The sequence below is a fragment of the Thunnus albacares genome, chromosome 3, assembly GCF_914725855.1.
Source record: "Thunnus albacares chromosome 3, fThuAlb1.1, whole genome shotgun sequence".
Taxonomy (NCBI): domain Eukaryota; kingdom Metazoa; phylum Chordata; class Actinopteri; order Scombriformes; family Scombridae; genus Thunnus; species Thunnus albacares.
Window position 1 is genome coordinate 12,744,082 of NC_058108.1, and position 21,257 is coordinate 12,765,338.

Below are 21,257 nucleotides of genomic sequence, written 5' to 3' on the forward strand. Positions count from 1 at the left end.
TGTCAATCTAGTGCATGCAGAGTTGCTGAGGTATGAACTCATGCAGAGTTGTGCAAGAGCATTTCCATATTCAAATATCTCTGAGCGGAACATGTTAATTTTCATAGGTGGAGCTCATAAAACATGAATTCTGGAACAGTTGGTTATAATTGATGATTTATTACACAAATGGGAGAAAAAAACAGAATGTCCCATTTGATGTTTTTAAATACTAGACGTCACATCGGATTTACAAAGATGCTTTCATCATTTCCTCATCTTTAAAGCACAAGTCTGGTGATATTCTATATGTTCCTTATTGTAAACAAATCCCATGAAAAGACCAAAACCAGCAATGAATTGATGCTACATAGCCAAAGCCTGATAATTTCTTCTATGCCATAGAGCTCCATTGTTGTTCAAAAACTATAGAAACCCATCAGTGAGTCTCACGGGTGCAGTGAGTGACATGTTCCTTTATAACCATGAACACACTATGTAGCTTATTTTGAGCCACTCCAACACCAACTCCTGTCGCCGTACATTCTCACCAGCACACAAAATGTGTATTAATCCCCAGCTAAATATAGTCCCCAAGTAACATTTGTTAAAAACTATTAAGTTAACTATTATATTGGGTCAATGATATGACATCCATACCATTTATCCACTTACTGTAATCAATAGCTAATAGTTTCTGGGAATCAGGGAAAGTGTCATCAAAAAGAAATTTCAATTCAGTAAAGAAGCAAATCAAATGCGCCAATGTTACACTTTGTGCTTTGAGAGGACATCCGTCTTTAAACAGCCGGGACACAGCAACAAATCATTCATTCATCAAATTCATTTCATTCTGCTGGAGGCTACCTGCTATGCTTTGACAGGGGAACCTCAAAGCTTTCCCTCATGAATGGCTACAGTGTGTTTCAGCTCACATAAAGCTGTCGTTTGATCCACTGCAGTGCTACCAACCTGATTATTTCATTGCCTCACGGCTACAGAGCACTACCGGTGTAATGATGGCAAATGCCACGCAGTCATACATAACCCTCACAAACTCTGCACCTATTGTAGAAAATTCACCCAAATTAAATTTTAACACGTCGCCGCTGTTAGGACGTCACTTGAATTACACAGCAATGCCCGCTCAAGTGTCAAGCTTCAGGGAAATGTTGAATAGGAAGGCATCGTTAAATGTGAGGCTGGTATTGATTTAAAAGAGGTTATAGGGGCTGAAAGCTGGCTGAAATGAGCATTCCTATCAGAAAGTCATGCTAAATTGACTGTGTAAGATTTTTCATTGCTCAGAGTATTTTCAGGCTGTGGACCCTCATTTGTACACTTGTAGGACTTTCTCTGGGTTCAGACAGCTGAGACCAAAGAGACGATTTTGTGCAGGAAGAATTGGCTTTTAGTATAACTCTTGCTTGAGGTTAAATCCATCTTTTAAGAGGGCTGTAATTTAAAAAAAAAAAAAATCTTTTTCTGAATAGTGAGATTGGGATATGAATGACAATGCAATGATGTTGTCATTTTTTTTACAAATATACATTAGTAAGAAAATGCAGTGGTACATCTGGCTTTATTTTCACATTCATTTTCGCAGCTTTTACTTTATTGATACTGTGTTAAAACATCACCTGAAGTCATGCAGGGTCTCATTCTGCAGTTTTGTACATTTTTCTTCTCAGTTGTTCATGGGCTGGGGCAGATTATCCATGTATCACATCGGGCGATGGTGGTCAGAAACGGCAGATACAACATTTATAAAGCACTTTTAGATCTTATTTATCGTTATTCTTATTGATAAGAATGTGAATAATAAGAATAAGAAAACAGTTGAACAGTAGCTGCTGCTGTGCGTCTTTCAGCACCACGGAGGCGAGAAGAGAGAGCGAGAGAGAGAGATGCTGTTTATTTCAGTAATAACAGTAGCTGATAGAAAATATGTTCAAAGACCATTTTACTAATCCATCCCTCTGTGTGGAATAAGTACATCTTAGTATTCCCGAGTGCTACGGTTCATACATTAGTTAGGCTTACTATTTTATTTTCTGTTTTACAAAGGCGAAAATCAAGTCCTTTTATAAATGTTGTATCTGCTGTTTCTGTGTGCCTTTTCGTTTGTGGATTTTGAAATGACAGTCAAATCAATATTCTGTTTTCATTCCTTTAATTTCTGTTTCTGAAAAGAACAGAACAACAAAACAACCATAATTTCTACTAGCCTACACATTGCAATAGCTACAATGTCACAATGTGCTATTCCTGATACCGTCATCACCTCACCTGGTGCTATGTGATCATCCAGCTGTTGAAATGCTTGCTTGCAACAGATGTGTGAGACATACTCTATAACGGTTTTGCATGTAGTCCCCATACAGGCCATGTATTACGGAGATAATGATATTCAATATGACGTGTTGCATTGGGATGTGAGTTGCATTCAGATTGGAGCATCAGTGTAAGGGCTAGTATGGCATTTATAGGCTCATGTCTATCTATGCTGCCGGGTTTTTTGGTTGTCTTACATTTTTCTGTAGTATGTGTGTTGAGCCTTTTTTTCACATGTAAAGTGGGAGGAGAGGGACGCTTCGAGTGTGGTCACCTTTCTACCACACTACGTTAATCCAGGCCTGGCTCTGGGTGATTTAAGCTGATGTACAGTATCTGTGGCAGTTAGGATATCGAGCGAGTTGGTACGTGAACAGTTAAGCCTGTCGAGAGCAGCGTGCTGTGCAAGGCTTTTCGAGTGGGCCGTAAATGATGTTCTGCACTGTGGGAAATCAGACACACACACACACACACACAAATACACACACAGAGTTGTCTCAGTATGACAGAGAACACAGGAGGAGAGAGAGTGAGACTGTACAATTTACCCATTGGTCAAAATGGTGTGTTTTTTCCCCCTGTTGGGTTAATGGCAGCTGTTGAGTTGTGTGTGCATGCATTTGCAATTGTACACAGCTGTTTGTGTGTATCACTCTATGTGCAGCATTATTATGTGTACGGTCGCTGCACCTGCCAAGTGGAATTGTGATAACAGTGTTGAGATATAAGAATGGCTATCAGTGTTTTACAGCAGAGTACAAGGTCAGGGCTGACTTCAGATGACGAGTGGCTCTATTTAACTACCACAGTGCTACTTAATTGTTGATTAGAAAGCTGTCAAGAAGTCATGGAGGATGGTTTTTGTTAGTAATGTTAATTGCAGTAAGATCAGAGGTGTGGCTAGAGCCGATCTAAGTATCGAGTTTTCTTTTATTGGACCCGCAGTGAGGAATTAAAACAGTCAGGCTGACGGAGAGTGAGAGAATGTGATTAGATTTTCAGTGTTTTCATGTAGGTTTGATCGGCTCCCACCAAAAATCTAAAACATACTGAAACTTAAGTGGAAGAGCAGGTGCTGTAATTTGTTGTTTTTGGTCTGTTTTCATTCTTGCGCTGACAGTGAACGTAGAACATGACACCTGTGTGTTGAGAGCAAACAGACCTGGACCTCGACCCAGTAAGATAACTAAGTGATTGCAGCATAGGCTCAGACCACCATTGATCACATCTTGTTCACAAACATCGACTGAAAATGTAGGTTGAAATAACAGTAACATTGCCTATAAAGTCCATATCAATAATGAATTATAACCATAGACTATAGACACAATGATTGGTTATAGACTTTGAATTTTGTGAGAGAAAACTGGTAATTTATGAATGGACCTTCAGGGAGTCAGAGTGGGTTTTTTTTCTTTTGGTACTGTAGCTCCCACAGCTTAGGCACTTCCATATTGCCTTCTCCACTGCCATGAGGTGTAGGAAAAGGCAGCAGAACATAAGGACCCAGTGAAATAGGCCTTTTTCACAAAAGACATTTTCAGTGTTTCCCCTAGGATTTTTTTTCAGCAGCAATGCTGTTGTGCACATGCAGAGCCCCACTGGCAGTGGAATAACTTACCTTAGAATTGTAGATTCATTCATTTTCATAGTCATGTGCACAACAATTTACTAGGAGCTTTAGACGCCCTGGAGGCTCAGATAGCTGTAGTTATAATAAGTGTCAAAGAATGAAATGCGTCAACACAGAAAATGTAAACAGTTTTTATCGAACATAGCTAATAGATGATATGAATAAATAACATATTAGATAACAAAGCATAGAACATAATTGTCTCATAACACTACTGTCTCACTACAACACTAAGCAGCCTCAGTGGCATCGGCTGCATTCTATCAACAAATGATAATCAACATATTGACACTGCTCAAGCTTACACTCTTTTCTAGTAACAACCACTTCACTGTGGACATTTGGAAACATTAATTTGTGGTCCTTGTGTTATAATCCTACTGTCTTTGCCCAAGAAGTGAGCCAAATTAAAGGCTTTCTGTAAGGAGTAGTATGGCTATGTTTTCGCTGTATACCACCGCTTCTCTTGAGTCTGAAACAACTGGCTGCACGTTCACTCTGTCTAGCAGCATTATAGGACACGCACTGTGACTATGGTGACTCTGTGTGTGTGTGTGTGTGTGTGTGTGTGTGTGTGTGTGTGTGTGTGTGTGTGTGTGTGTGTGTGTGTGTGTGTGAGTGAGAGAGAGCTGCTCGAAGTGGAGAATGTGCACATGGTTTGCGTATGTTGTGATTATTATGTACAACATGAAATTTCAGCAGTGGCCTTCATCATATATAGCATACAGGAGATGCTGCATCTTGACTTGTCACAGTAGGAAATACTCATGTATAAAAGATCAAAATGATGATGCCTGAATTCTATTTATATCATAGTCTGGGTGAATACTAGTCTGGGTAATACCAACTTGTAACCATAGCAACATTAAAGAGCACAGTGGTCAAAGCTTACACATTATGAAGTTTTGAAAAATGGAAGTAAACAGGAAAAAGAAATGGAGAAGAGTGAAACCAAGCGAAAAAAACGCTCAAGGAACTGACACCTGAGGAGCTTAGACTGATAGAGGAAGAGAAGAATGAAATTAATACAAAAAAGGCAACAAAATGGGTTGTTAATATACTGAGAGACTTTCTCTACCAAAAACAAAGGAACAATGATTTGGAGACATACTCTGCTGTTATACCTAATGACACCTTCTGTGAATTTTATGCCTCAGTTCAGGCTGGCGGCGAGTACAGTGTGAAAAGTTGTTATGACAATGGTAAGCTCTTGCTTCATAACCTTTGATTTTGAGTGCAAAACTTTCACCAGAAATTTGCGAATGCTTTTATTCTATATTTTTGGCAAATGACCACGGTATAAGCGGCATAATCAACTTGTAGGTGTGTGTTAAGCGGTTTTAAGGCACTTCGTGGAGGCAAGCCGCTCCACTTGGCGCTGGATGGTTCTTTGCCTCCACATTGTGCCTTAAAACAATTTAACACACACCTACAAGTTGATTATCCCTTACTTAGCTGCCTCAGTCTCAGGATCCTGGTACCATGCATGCTGGCTCACTGTCATGGTTTACTGGGGTTACTTTAATTGAACAGAGCCATCGTTAATGTCAACAGTAACACCTGTGCTTTTCATACCATGACAAGTCAAAACTTCTGCTGTGAAAAAGAGCTGTGGATTGAGTGATTATGATCATTATTATACTTAACCTCGTTCACTTTTTTGTAATTATCGATTAAACAATTAACATCTTGTGGCTTTAATTAGAAAATACCTTGAGTGGACAAAATTATTGCATGGTTTTATAGATATACAGTATATTTATGTAAAGCTTTGTAGATTAGGGTTTAATGGTGATAAACTAGAGTGCACAGCTGGTTTTAGGAAATTCTGTAGCCTTTTTAACAGGTAAAGTACAGAATATTTTCATGACCAAATTGTATTTGTAGTTTTACGTCTTCAGTAGGAAGAACTGGGCTAGGGTTGTGTGCCACAGACAGGGTGGGGAAGTTGGAGCCTATTGAGTGATGTACTTAGCTGTTCTTTCAATGGAATTTGTTGACAATAAGAAAAATGTAGATTTCCAGCCTTATCCTTTAACAGAAGGTGTTACAGACATACCTACTGAATAAATAAATAAGAAATTGAGCATTATTTCCAAAGCACCTAACAGCAGTAGAGGTTTAACTGACACAAACTTTATGTCCATTCCTTAAGAGTCTAACAGTGTTGGATCTTTATAAAAGCTGCCAGCGTCCTGTCTCCCTCTGATGCCCTTTTGTCCCAGCCTGATATCCTGAGGCTTATTTTTAGGACTCGGTGTGTATGGGTAGCCGTTCAGCTTGTTGAGTGTGAAGGTGGATCAGAATTGATTTGATTTGCCAATAACAAATGGACAGGAATTTTAGAGGCAATTGTGTGGAGACTGTAGGACATGCAAGCGGACTGCAGAGGGTGAATAATAGAGAGTAGAATAAACATAACCAGCAGCAGAACATACAGTTCCATCTGAGTATCAGATGCTGTGTTGGGCCAGAGTACACAGAGGCTGATTAGGGCACTTTGGCCTGAGCTTGAAGTTTGTCTAGTAATCACTCATCACTGTGAAGTGTTTAGACAGCCTGTATTTTGGCTTTTTTGGTTCAATTTGCAAGCACTCTAAAATTAGAAAATATAGTTAGAGAGTGGGTAAATGTTTGTGACTTTATTTTCTTGGAAATGGCCTTGATCTACTTGTAACTACATCTTGATCACTCATAGTGTGGCACCTGCAGCAGACCAAATACCTCCACAGTGCACCAGCCTTAAGTTACTGTAAGGGTCCTGTTCAGACCTGAGACGTTGCTAATTATGTTCCTCAGATAAAAAGATCTGGTCATTTGTTGATCACTCTTAGGGAAACTGATGAACTGATCGTTTAAATATCTCAAATAGTGTTTAGCTAAACACACTGTGACACTTGACCTATTTCTCATTGGTAAAAATTTAGGTAAACCTGCTGCTGCATGTTAAACGTGATGACAGCGTTAACATCAACTACAAGACACACTTTGTGTCCAATAGAGTAAAAAGTCCAAAGTGTTTTTGTATTAATTTATACGTTTTTTTATTGAGTGCATGTACAACAACATGTAAATATTCTACCGTACTCTGGAAATCGTGGCATGTAAAGACTTTTTCCAGGCTTCTGATCACTGTGTGTCACATGCAGGGCAGTTGATTCCCCAGCTCAAGTTACTGTATGTTGATGGTTAGTCAGTAAAATAAAAAAAATACAATGAACGTTTATTATTATTATTTTACCTTCATTTAATCAGGGGAAAACCAGTTGAGAACAAAGCTCTCATTCACAATTGTGACGTGTGCATACATAATCAAAATAAGTTATATAATTATATAATAAAATGTGTAAAATCAACATTCATATACAAAACACGAATACAACACAAACACAAGACAAATTACTTACAAAATACAAAGAAAAAACCAGTAAAACAGGTACATTACAGAGAGACAAAGCAGTCACATTAAGAAAAATATGAGCATTCATTATATAAAACATCCCTTATTCCCAAGGGATACCCAAGGTAATGCATTCTTGTGAATGAGTATGGTATCCCATATAAGACATAAGTCTTAAAAGTGATGATAAATAAAATGGTAGCTTATTAAGGATGGCTTTGTTTAAAAAAAAAAAAAAAAAAAAAAAAAAAAAGACAGTGTTGTTCCCTTCGAGTGGTGAGTGATGTCCACCTCACTTCCTCATAGGGGATATAATGATGGGTTCTAAAAGCGTCACCTGTAATAAATCTAAGAGATACACAGTATCAAGGGGTTTGAGGGTTTGGGCAACGGCATGCATGTAAATTACATCTGCGTAGTCAAGCACTGATAAAAATGTTGCCCGTATAATCTGCAACCTACTGCTAAAAGACAGGCACTGCTCATTTCTAAAAAAAAAAAAAAAAGAAACCTAATTTAAAAGTAAGCTTCTTAGTGAGTTCCTCGACATGAGTTTTAAAAGATCATTTTTCATCTAATCAGATACCCAGGTGCTTATAACATAGGACTTTTTTAATTTGAGTTATTGTACTCATAGTAAAACCTGGAGGATTTTTCATTTGGGATCTCATGAAGAGCATGTAATTAGTCTTATCTGGATTTAGTAAAAGCTTAAGTTTAATCAGGGCCTTTTGAATAGCCAAAAAATTTGACTTTAAAGCGGAAACAGACAACTTTTCAACTTTCCCCCTCTAGCATTTCCAAGTGGTATCATTGGAAACCTTCTACCATGAGTGGAGCTCTTAGGTCCTCTATCCAGGGTTTCCTAAGTCTACCTCAGACAGGTTTTAAGACTCGGGGAGATCGTGCTCTCCAGTCAGCAGCCCTGAAGCTTTGAAATAGTCTATAGTCTTAATTTGTCTCTTATGTCTGTTCCCCTTGTATATTTTATCTGTTGTTTGTTTTTTCTTTTGATTTGATTGTATTTGGTTTTATTTCTTTGACAGCAAGTGCTTTGTGACTCTGTTAAAGGTGCTATATAAATAAACTTTGCTTGCATGCTTACAGCTGTGCCCGTCCGCGGATGAGGCAATTGTAGATAGAGTTGGGTTTTCAAACAGGTGACCAGAAGAAATAAAATGGCTATTAAAAATATCACAAATTTGTTCTTTTTCTGGAGAAAGCATAACCATGATTTATGGCCTTAATTGTTTTCCAAAATTTTGCTGAATTACTTCTACAATCGGACAGGATATCAAAAAAATAAAATGACTTAGCATTTCTGAACTGTTAAGATCTGCCAATCGGTAGAGGAGTTTGAGCCTCATGCTTTTGCCCTTGCTACATCTCTTAACCTTAACATCTCTGAGATTTCAGGTGAGAACCACTCTGTTTTACTCTGTAGTTCTTAAAAGAAGCATGCCTATTTATTAAGAGTTAAAAACATCTGGGAAATGGCTTAGGGCTATTTCATGGTCTTGTGATATCACTGAGAAATAAGTCATGAAGAAAAGCCTGCTCAGAAAATGTTTAAAGTCTCTCTTTACAATAATATATGGTGGAGTCCTTCTTTGTCTGTATGTCATCACGGTAATAATCTACACGCTGAAATGAAAGTGAAAGAGAGGATACATTTCATTGTCACTTCCTGTCTTCCATTACTGCTGATAAGACAACAAAGACAAATCTACATGATGTACCACACAACTTTTATACATAAATTAGACTCCACGCTCTAAGTGACAAAAAAAAGTGGAAATGTGCACCATGTAAACTTACTGGGAACAAGAAATATTGCAAAAATGGATCAGTGCACAGCATGAAAAAAGAAATCTTGATACTACTACCATGATTGGCTGTTTCCTCCATGATACTTTATCACAACATTTTAGTCTGTCTCATCAGTGGTCTAGTTGTCAAACCAGTAAGTAGCTGTGTGAAAATGATCTTCGGTATTTGTTAAACAATGTACGTTCCTGAGATTTTAAATTTGTATGTATCAGTTTCATTAGTCATTTGTTGCTCCCCTTTTGGACTGTCAAATAGCTCAAGTCCGTCTTGTTTTTGTATTTTGTAGGACTTTGATTTTAATTATATTTAAATATTAGATATATTTTGACAGGCTTCATAATCAGTTGGATATCATACTTGATTTTTGGAAATGGTGTGAATTAATGTGCTTTTGCAAATGTTCCTGTGTGTTAGATGACCAGTAACTCGCATCTTTCTGTACAGCTGTTGGACACACACACACAATGTTCATTTAAATTTTCTCATATTCTTCCCTGCTGGTTTTTCACACTCGCATCACACACTGTGATTTTTGACTTTGGAATAATGAAATCAATAAGTAATCAATAACCAAGCTCATTGTAATAATGTGGAAATGAGACAGGTGGTCTGTGCCGCTTTATCTCCTGCACCATTAGTTGAATTCAATCAATGTACACAGTTCATTAGGCAGCATATAGACTTTCAGCCACTTTCAGGGGCATGAAAACAGAATGTATTTGTAAAGTACAGGGCATAATTATATGCCAGTGATTTTATATCTGTGTTGAATCATGGTGTCTGCTTTGCTGTAGTTAGTATGTGGTAACCGTCCTTTAACCAGGAGCTGTAGATTCAAGCCCACTTGTTTGAGCAAGACACTGAGGCAAGATGCAGTTCTGACCATAGCCTGTGTATAAAGATGGATGTAGCGAGGTGTGACGTCACCCATTGGTTTGCATTGGAACTGGTTTGAAGCCCAGAGTTGCTGCTTATCGTCGGCACCATCTTTTCCATTTGGAGCCTGGACCTTCCAAATAAGGAGTGTGGGGTGTTTCCTTTCACGCTCTGGAAACACACCCCGCTACCTCAGACCCAAGCTAATGCTACCTTACTGGGAACACAGAGTGGTGCACACTTGGGCTAATGTTGGCTACTTTAGCTAAATAACAGCTAAAGCTAACAGGGCAGGTATCATTATCAAGTAAAATTAAACTTACTGAAGTATTGCAAGTCTGAGAACATTTAAGAACATCTTAAACATCTTCAGCAGTGATGATGCAGGTTAAACTTTGCCTCACTGGTTTTGTAGCTTACTGAGATTGTTTCCTGTATTTTAATGTGTATAGCTATATGTGAAAGGAGCAGGGTGTTGCTGGAAAAGCAGTTGTTCCTCTATACACTATTTTAAAGGCAACTCATCCCTTGGTGCATGGCACACTTTTAGCCATCAGTTATCTATACCTACAGGTGTGTTCACAATATCACCTACTGACAGCCATCCATAGTCTGAACACAGTCAGTGCTTATAATATGACATGATAAATTATTATTTCTAAAGACGACCTAAGCACAGTTCTCTTTAGTTTTTTTCTGGATTTGCAGCTGAAATGTCCAGCTGACCTGTTGCTGCCCAATTGCTATTGCACGCCCGGAGGAGATCGATGCTCTCCACCATTTTAATAACCTTCATTTATTGCAGACCTAACAAATGGAATAATCAGGGGCCATTGATCCAGGCAGCGAGCGGCGCTGGGGGCTGTATGGGAGTCTTAAAAGGGAGCAGAGGGAAAAGGCTAGAAAGTCCCCTGGAGTCCCGTGCAGTTATTAATGAGTGGAGGACGGCTACCAATTATATGCACAGGCCCAAAAAGGCAGACATGCACACACACTCACTGCACATGCATACAATTAATCTCTTTCTGTCTCCTCTCTTTCCCCTCTGTCTCTCTCATTGTCTCCGCAGTTCTATCACTTTTTCACATCACACCAAAGGGTCAGACTGTGGAGGGGGGAAAAGAACAAAGTGTTGTGATAGCATGCTCTCCTCATCTCTTCTGATGCTTCGTCACACCTTGTCTCTAAACCTCTCCTCCTCCTCCCCGTCACCTTTCTCCCCACGCTGAAGGAGAATTTATAGGATTATTGGAAATCCATGAGGTTCAGCATACCTGTATTAAACTCTAATTTTGTTTAGGCTTCCTTCTCAGTTTAATACCAACAGTCAAATTACCAGGGTTGGGCCACTCGTTTGTTACAGGTCAAAAGGTGTTTTGTTCAGAGTCTGAGTGTCGTTTTATCTCTGCTCTCCGTCTACCCTTTCTTCACTCTTACTTTTTATTACTGTCTGTAATACTCCTGCCTCCCTTTCCTTTGGTGCAATGTTGATTACAGCTGTCTCTGTGCATTTTTTACTACGGCTACAACTAATTAAATGGTTTCATTATCGATGAATAGTTTAAAGGGGACATATTATGCACATTTCCAGGTCTATATTTTTAATCTTGGGCTCTATTGGAATATCTTTGCCTGATTCACAGTTCAAAAAACTCCTTATTTAACTCATGCTGACTCTTTTTATGCAGCCCCTCAGTTCAGAGACTGTCTGAAACAGGCCGTTTTAGCTCCTGTCTCTTTAAGTCCTCCCCCCTGAAGAGCCCGCTCTGTTCTGATTGGCCAGCTCTCAGAAGCTGCCCCTTGGCAGATTTTTTGGCGGCACCATAAAACTATAGTAGTAGGATTTCACAACTTTTTCTTGTACTTTATTTCTTTCAAAATATCAACTTCTTAAATACATCCGTACGTGTTGGAGACGAAATCCAATCTGAAATATGAGAGTGGACAACACAAACAACACATGGAAAAACCTTAGCAACAAAGGCTACTGAATGGACGGCCATTTATGGGCATGCGCAATGAGCCGATGTCAGCTAAAGGTAGAAAAAGACGTTGCAAATGAAGCATTCAGAGCAGATTGAAGCCCTGGATTTGATGTGCAGCATTTCTTAATAGATTAACATTAAGCATATATATCATAACCAAGAAAACCAAAAAAAGGCATAAAAACTATGTTTGAGATGCTGGAAGCAGAGAATGTTTTGCATTTTTACTTAATAAATGACTGAAACCATTAATAGATGATTTTTTTCTTTAATTTCCTTTAGAGTATCTTGAATACAAGGGTAGAGAATTATTGTTTTTCTTTTTTTGTTTTTTTGGATTGAATTTTTTTTTTTTGCTGAATGAGTTTGTCCTCAAAGTAATACTATACACCGCAAGACATGACATACAGGACGCGGACCCTTACTGTACATACTGTAAAGAGTTCAAGAAGTTCACAGGAGAACACAGAACAAGTTCATTGTATGTTAAAAACATTTAGACTTAAAAGGAAAGTGTTGGAACACCGTGATAGCTGAAAACGTCACTAGTTCATATCTGCCTGGGGACCTTTTGATTCATGTCATACCCCTCTCTCTCCCCCTTGTTTTCCTGTCTGCTTCTCCACGGTCAACAAAAAATACCCCAAAACACATCTTAAAAACAACAAAAATAGTGACCCCATGTACAACCTGAATTGAAGTCTAAATTTGGGTGTGAAAGTTCATTCTTGATCTTGGGAATGGTAAGTTAAAAAAAAACAACAAAAAAAACAACAACAAATGACTCAAAGTGCACTTACAAGCTTTTTCTGGAGTTTTCAACCGCACCTCATGCTCTTCATCAGCGGATTGAGTTTGCTCAGTTGTCATGGAGGTCATACTTGGGTCCCATGATAACAACTGTGCAAACTCCGTCTGCTGATTAAGACCATGAGATGCGATTGAAAGTAAGATTGACAGTAAGTGGACCTTGAGTCAAGATTTAGTAAGATACATTTTTTTCCACAATGTTTACAATTTGGGTTCTACAGTAGCCTCCTTATCTCACAGTTAAAAACCAGCAATAGTCCAGTCCTGTTCTGTCTACTTTCATTATCATTCATTTCACCTTAATGAGAACAGAACAACGCCACACCAGACAGGTTGAAGGTCTCACATCTTACTGCAGGATAGGAACTCATTCATTACTACAAGACATGCAGATTAATTCCTGCTCAATAGATTTACCAGCATTATACCTTGTAGCCAGTCAAGTATGGCTACAAGTAGCCAGTAATGTCCAAACCAGGTTGATAAATGATCTACTTGTTTTTGTTTTGTTTGTCTAAAGTAATATGTGGAATAAAGGAGCGCATAAATGAATGAGAATAATGCGGACCACATATGTGTGCTGTCACACTTAAAGGCCACATTGCACTGTGATGATGAGGTGGAACAGAAAAACACTGTCCCTCATTCATCTGCATTATTCTCATGCAAATGAGTGCCAAATGTATTATAAATTGCACTGGACGCTGGGTGGAAACAAATAATTTCATCAGGGCTGTTTATATTAGGATGTTAATTATCTAGCAGTCTTGAACCACTTAATTGTAATCATGATTAACACCAACGTGATACCACTGTGGTATCACTGGTGCACTCCCTTGTCTCCACTGTACCTCGAGTGAGTTTAACTACTACTTATTTAAGTAGTAATTTTGTGTATTTTTAGTAGGTGCATGTTGACAGTAAAGGAATGATATCTTACCATCTCCTCCAGTGAGTCAACAATTTTCTTTGACATTTTATCTGCCATGACACTTTTTACTCTCTCAATGGACTTTGCATTAAAACACAAAGTATGCTGTCATTTCAGCTGTTGTATTTTAAAGGGCAAACGTGTCTAGGTTTTTCCTAGTTGAGTCTGTGTCTTTGTAGTATGTCTTCGATATAGATGTCTTTCCCCAGGATAGTAGTGTCGATATTTGCTTCCCCTGCAGAGCTGACACAAAACAGGTACACTCACATGTATAGGGGAAGACATATTATATGGTTAAGTCAGTTGGGGTCAATGTCTTTCAGTTTTTTTTTTTTTTATGTGCACAGCAGAGGTAAACCCAGATCTGTGTTTATTCAAATGACAGATACACTTGTGTATTGCATAAGGAGATCACACTCATGCTTTGATCTAACACAGAGTCAAATTACTTGCAATTAGGTGTTTTGTCTGCCAACAGTGGATCTTACTGCACCATGCCTTTCATTGACTAGTGTGATGAAGAAATGCTTGAACAACATAATGGGGAACACCTCATAGAATAAAACGTATGGACATAACAAGCAGTAGGACCACCATTTGCTTTCCGAACAGCTGCAGTCTTTATTGACTTCTCTTGAGCTGTTTGTCAGGGGACATAAGACAATTCTTGAAGGAAAGCCTCCAGGTCTTTGAAGGATGAAGGAAGTGAAAATCTTTACACTATGTCCCATGAAGCCTTACTGAGTTTTAGATCTGGTGACTGGGGAGGCCAGGGTTGGCTTTTAGCCTTGTTTCATGAAACTACTCTTGAGCTTTCACTGGATTTAAAGACACCATTACAGATCCAACAGTTAGCAACAGACATGTGTATTGGAGGCATAATCTGGCTTTCCCCAGACATACATCTGTCTTGATGAGAGGGTTAACCATCAGCACCACCCGCAGGTTCACATTTGTGGTTTTGAGTTAAATGTCTAGCAAGTAGTGGACGGGTTGCCATGTGTGCATTGTGGTAGATTTATAGATTGATGTTCCTTTAAGGGGGAATTGAACTTAACTCCTTGCTTTCTACCCTAGCATCATCATCAGGTGAAAGTTTTTATTTATTTATATTTTGCTTTGTGACCAATTACCTGCTAAACTAATGACATTCACACCAGCCTCAGCTGTACTATGTGTTTAGTTCTAATTAGCAAATTTTAGCACGCTAACATGCTAATCTAAGATTTTGAACATGGTTAACATTATCTACTAATCATGAGCATGTTGTCAATGAGCCAGCTGTAGGCTCTCTTGTTAGGACCCATGCTCCTGCAATTTAGCACTACACTAAATTGGACTATTTTTGGCTAAACATCTTTTGCTTATTTGCTTGGCTTCAGATGTATAAGCAGGGTTTCTTGGACCTTTATTGAAGCACATTCTAGCACAAATTAACCCTTGCTTGAAAATCATTGACCTTTGTCATTTTGTTCACCCACTGTAAAAATGCTATGGTAATGGTTCTGTGCTATGCTAATGCCTCTATAGTGGCAAATGTTGGTCTGATTGTTGATTGGTCACCACTTTGGTCCAGACTGATTATTAATATTTAAAGTACGTGATGAGTTACCACGAAATTTAGTACAGACAGAAATTGGTTTCCTTCAGGGTAAACTGTAATTACTTTGGTGATTCCCTGACTTTTCATTTAGCATCATCATCTGGTCAAAATTTTAATTTAAATTTTTTTTTTAATGACCAGTACTTTGCTTCATGACCAAATACTTGCAAAAATAGTGCCCCTGCCCCTAATCCCATCAGCCTCAGCTGTACTTAGTTTATTGCTTATTGGAAAATGTTAGCATGTGCACACACTTGATTAAGATGGTGAACTTAAACCTTACTTTACTTGTTAAACATGAGTGTTTTAATATTGTGATTTTAAGAATGTTAGCATGCTGACATTAGCCTTTAGCTCAAAGCTATGCTGTGCCCAAATACATCTTCACAGAGTTGCTAGTGCGGCTGTAGGCTCTAGTTTCATTTTTCTCAGTAACTGAGGTATTGTGTGCATATAGTGTTGTACCCAAGCAGCACACTTTGACATCAGTTCCCATTCAGCAGAATGGGTTCATGACATACACTGTACAGGCGGTAAAAGGGCGTGGGGTGAGGAGGTCAGGTGAGAATGAATGTGATGTGATGGAGTGAGCCTGTGTGTATGTGAACGCATGTGCATGTTGAGTCTTGTTCTGCTGAGTCCCACTAGCACACTGACCTTTTACTCGGTCGGTGAGAGCAGAGGGCGCCTTAATTACCTTCACAACAACAGCTATCCTAACCCTCTTCAGCCCTGGGATGTCACATAACCCACAGTGCACACAACACGTGCTCCATAGGTCTGCATATCACACAGAGACAGTATCTAACACTACCTGTGAAAGGTCACTTGGCACTATTGCATTGACCCAGATGATAATCCTGTACGTGTACACACTACCAGACAGTTATAGCTCTCTCTATATGTCTGTATATGTAGTTGCTGACATTTCTGTACACCCAGATTTTTCATCCTTGACTTTTGCATGTTGATTGCGTTTTTCTGAAAATTTGGTTTTTATGGTTTTTATTTTATTTTCCCTGATTTTAGGTTTTATGTTTAATCATTGTAATAAAGGTGTTCTGCCAGATTAGCCTCTTAATAGGTGCTCTTTAAAAATAAAGTTTTATAGCAATTCAAATATTAGTCTGATGCCTTTTTTGAAGGCACCAGACACTTTGATTTGGCCTGATTTCAGAAAAAGTGAAACCAAGGGTCTGCAAGAAAGAATGGAGTCCAGAGACTGACACCGTAGGCAGCTCACCTTCGGCTAATTGGAGCCAAGAGGACACATGGGCCTCGTGAAGTTCAAGCACCATCTGTCCTAGAGTAAACGCCATCAGGCTTTGTCTTACAAAGTGACACAATGATGATACAGTGACTTGTCAGCTCGGGTCAAATAGCACCATCAACAAACAGTTGTGTTTCTGAATGGATGGCCAATATCAGTGGCAGCAACTAGAGAGTCCTGGACCAGAAATAAAGTGGCTGTTTTCATGCTGAACTTTTAACTAAGCAGAAAAAGAAGAAAACACTGAATACTTACATACTGCACCCTACTCTTTGGAAAAAGTCTTGCTTTTTAACACAATGCTAATGTTGACACAATATACAGGCATCAGATATGATTTTACTAATGTAATTTTCTTCTTGCTATATGTTCCAACTAGACACATGCTCAGAAAATATATTCATGACTAGCTCTGAAAGTTGAATAAAGTCTTGGATGGTTAACCTGATGCACCAGATGGTTTGTTGCACAGAACCATCGAGATGTCTTCTTTGGAAACTGTTTGGAAAAGGGCAGGCGCTTTCAAAAAATACTTTGCAGGTGATTGGATGAACCATCTGTCTATCACTGTCTTACCTCGCGAGACAGCTGGATTTTTGATGATTGCGTGATGTTGTGATCTTGCAAATCCAGCTGCCTCACAAGGTAACTGGTTGGTTGGATGATGGAGAAACATTGTTTGGACAAGGAGACACCAACATTGGCTGTCAGCAGTGTCGTAAAAATGTTGCTTACTGTATATTTTAATGAAGCTCTTTCTGGTTTTGCCTTTCATTTGAGCAAACTCAATGACCTCATATGTTTGCTTTAAATTTGCATTCTGCCACTATACCGAAACACTGATGGCTGCAAGGAGGGCTGTACTAGATATCTCTTTCATCATCACATAATAGAAACTGCAATGTTTTTGTTTTCAGTGGCACCAGCACTGCATACTTCAAAGGTGTTCTGCCAGAAATGTTCACTTATTTCAGGAAGTGAAACTCCTGTCATCATTGGTCAACATAAGGATAATGCATCAATATTCTTGAGTGCAGTGAAAATAAGTCTACTTACTACATGTAAGTTCACTTATTTTAATAACCCATATCAGTTTGGGAAGCCACACCTGACACCGCAAAGCTTTAGGGTAGGGTTAGGGTTATGGTAAGAGGGTTAACGTGTTTATTTCAGATTCACAAGGTGTGACAATGGCACTCTAGTTTGCTTTGTTTGTTAGTTTTTCTTACATTATGAATACACAGTATTCCTCTTGTGCAGCTGCCGAACATACATGCAGGTTGATGATCAGCTGGCCGTCAGGTCTAGTTTTTGCATTGTGTTTAAGCCCAACTATAACCAAAAGACTGAATATGTCAAGGCACAAGTCTTTTAAACACACAATATGTAATTTCTGCCACTAGGGATCTGTCAATCAAAACAATAACAAAAGACGGAGAGTGATGAGGGTGTGAAGTAGCGTGGGATCATGGGAGTTGTTGTCTTCATTGTTAAACAACCAGATTCTCTGGGTGAGGATTACTCCAGTGTTCATCGTTCAGGATGTTTTTACCAGGAGCCAAATCCAAAACAAAGCAGTGTCACGCTAAAAATCAGTGTTTCTTTGACGCTGTTCTGTGGAAAGAGGACGTCCAGGAGGGGCTGCTAGCCGAGCTGCAGCTAACGTTTGCTCAGCTTGTTTCTCTGATAACTTAAGACATCCAATGACTAAAATCCTTCATCCAGTTTAAAAATACAGTTAAAAACGACCAAGATCTAAAAAGTTTATCATAAAAATGTGGCTTCAAACTGAATAAAAGTCAATTTATGTCAGTTTCTGGCAGGCAACCACAACACCGAAGTATTATCTTGTACGCGTATACTCTTTGATAGATGCCATTGTGGCAGACAACCACAATGCCGCCGATGTATTATCTTGTATGCTTATAAACTTTGGTAGAGGCCATTGTAGCAGACAACCACAACGCTGACACATGCATCTTGTGCACTCTTTGGTAGAGGAGGTATGACACCATTGACAGGCGACCAAATAAAACGGACCGTTATCTTGATTAAAATTACTGATTTCTCTGGGTTTGAAAATTGGTGGAAACATTTTGGATAATATAAGTACACAACTCAACAAAACATATAACATAGGTCTAGTTGTTTTTAGACATTTTAATGCATAAAAATTACATGTTATAGCAAGGTCTGCTTGATCTGTCAGTGTCTTTTTTCAAACTCATTGAAGCTACAGGTTGGGGCAACAACATGTCACAAATACTGATGTCTGCGGTGATGCACAAAGAAAAGTGTTTCTGGGGTGCTGACAGTGAAGATGGAGTGATGGCTCACTGCTACTGCAATGTGTAATTTGCACTGTTGGAGACCTTTGTTGCCTGATCACATCTGTGTGTGTGTGTCTGTGTGTCAGGACATTGCACATAACCCACAGATCAATGATGGTTCTATTTCAGATGGCATGTTTCTCTTTCCACTCACTTCCTGCCTCAGTGCTCTGCTGTGTTGGGTTCATCACCAGTCAGTTTGTTGTCCTATTTTGACAGTTATTTACTTCCTGATCTGCATCTTTCTGCTGTAAATTCATACAGTCATACACACTTATGCCCGCAATCTGTCCAATACAACTCAGGTCCACTGAGGCATTTGCAGGTTAGATTCAGTAGTAGTGTTATGATCAATAATATTTCTGTGGTTTGAATCCCAGGATCAAATGGGAAAATATAATAGTGGAGTGAATAACAAATTTTTCTATAACTACTGTTGAGTTTCCCCTGGGCGAGACACTTAACCTTCAGTGGTCTGCTGGAGCTTCAGTGGCCAACAGCAGAACAATGTGGTTTACTGGAAAACTCCCAAGACTGAATGTGTGTAACTGAGCTGAATACTAGAATGTGTGCTCAATCCAGTTAGATGAATGAAGATTTAATGTGGTTTGAAAATCATTAACAATTAATCCAATAGTCTGTTATGATTCAAGCACTGAGATATATGTGTGTGTGAGAGAGTAATATTGTGTTTTGTGGCCTCTCCCCCAGATGAAGACTGTGAGTGTAGCACTGGTGTTGTGTCTCAACGTGGGAGTGGACCCTCCTGATGTAGTCAAGACCTCTCCCTGCGCCAGACTGGAGTGCTGGATAGGTGAGTCCACATAGACAGACACCAACATGAATATCTGAATATCATAAATCTTTCCGTGCTACCTGCCTAATGTCAGGCATTTACTTTCATGAATGTGACATTTGTGACAGATGCAGATAGTTCATACACACTCTTGAAACCAGAGCAACTAACTCTTTACAATGATCATGTATCTCTGATGTCCTTCATGGATATATGTCTATAAATCCCCTTAGAAATCATATAAAGAAAAGAGAGAATAGAGAAAATATAGAAAATATTTTTTTCAAAAGTATTTTTCGGCCTTTATTCAAGGGTGGAAGTATAGAGGTGATGAGAAATGAGGGGGGAGAGAGAACGACATGTAACAAAGGGCTCAGGTACATGAATTGAATGGCAGACATTTCAATCACAGTGTTTACACATCTTAACCACTAGATCACCTTGAAGACCATGTATAAGCGCAGTTACAGTGCAACCGAAAGCATGATGGGAACTGTTGTTCCAAAAACTTGGAACATGTTTATCACAAAGAGAAATAGAGAAGTAAAATAACATTAATATTGTTTTTTTTTCATACATTTTTAGCCACGCTAGCCTGGCTGAGGTTGAATTGTAACAACTTTGGTGATCCTGTAACGATCTGTTTAGTGCCATCATCACATCAAAATTTACTTTATGACCAAATGCCTACAAAACATATGACATTCCCATCAGCTGTGCTTTGTATTTAGTGCTAATTAGCAAATGATAGCATGCTAACAGGCTAAACTAAGATGACAAACCTGGTAAACATTTTACCTGCTAAACAGCAGCATGTCAGCTGTCACTGTGAGCATGCTGCTGATGTTAGCGTTTAGCCTCATAACATAGCTAGCGAGGCTGTAAACTCTTGTCTTGTTTTGACATTACAAAGGCTTAAAAAGTCCCATTATTGCCCTCGAGCATATCAATTAATATACTGATATGTGTAGTGTGTTGGAAACTTGTGGACATGCAGGCAAAAACTTCATAGTACCAGTCACATTTAAGTTGGTGGCATTTCTGAGTGGTCCAACTTATCTGAAAGGTGACAATATGTGGTATTCCTAGTTAGGACATGATAAAATGCCGAAAGCCTGTAAATAAAGGGAGTAAGAATTGGCAAAAGAATAAAAGAGCTTAGATTTCAAAGAGTTAAGTACTGGTAAGTCATGCAATACTGTCAACTTTTACTTGATCTTTTACTTTGTAGCACTTAGGGATATTCTCAGTCTTTCCCATGGGGGCTCAATTCATACGGCCTCTGTCAAACAGGGATGAAGCAGTCTGCCTTCACCAGAACCACGCGACAACACACAGAACAAAAACTAAAGAACCAACTCCATTGAATGGGAACCTCAAAACCATTTTTTAGCTCCCCTGAGACAGCTTGAGTCTCAAGAGTGAGGAAAGCACATAAAAGAGGGAACACAGTTCTTAAAGTTTCTGAAACTTTTTCAGC

At 38.9% G+C, this 21,257-nt stretch overlaps 1 protein-coding gene across 3 annotated transcripts in view; it reads left to right on the plus strand.

Annotated features, from left to right (window-relative positions):
- Positions 1-21,257, plus strand: part of rptor (regulatory associated protein of MTOR, complex 1) — a 179,034-nt gene that overhangs the window by 2,966 nt on the left and 154,811 nt on the right. For all 3 annotated transcript variants that reach the window (XM_044346469.1, XM_044346470.1, XM_044346471.1), the window contains exon 3: positions 19,693-19,795. In XM_044346469.1, the coding sequence (XP_044202404.1) occupies positions 19,693-19,795 (103 nt within the window). The remainder of the gene's footprint in view (positions 1-19,692; positions 19,796-21,257) is intronic.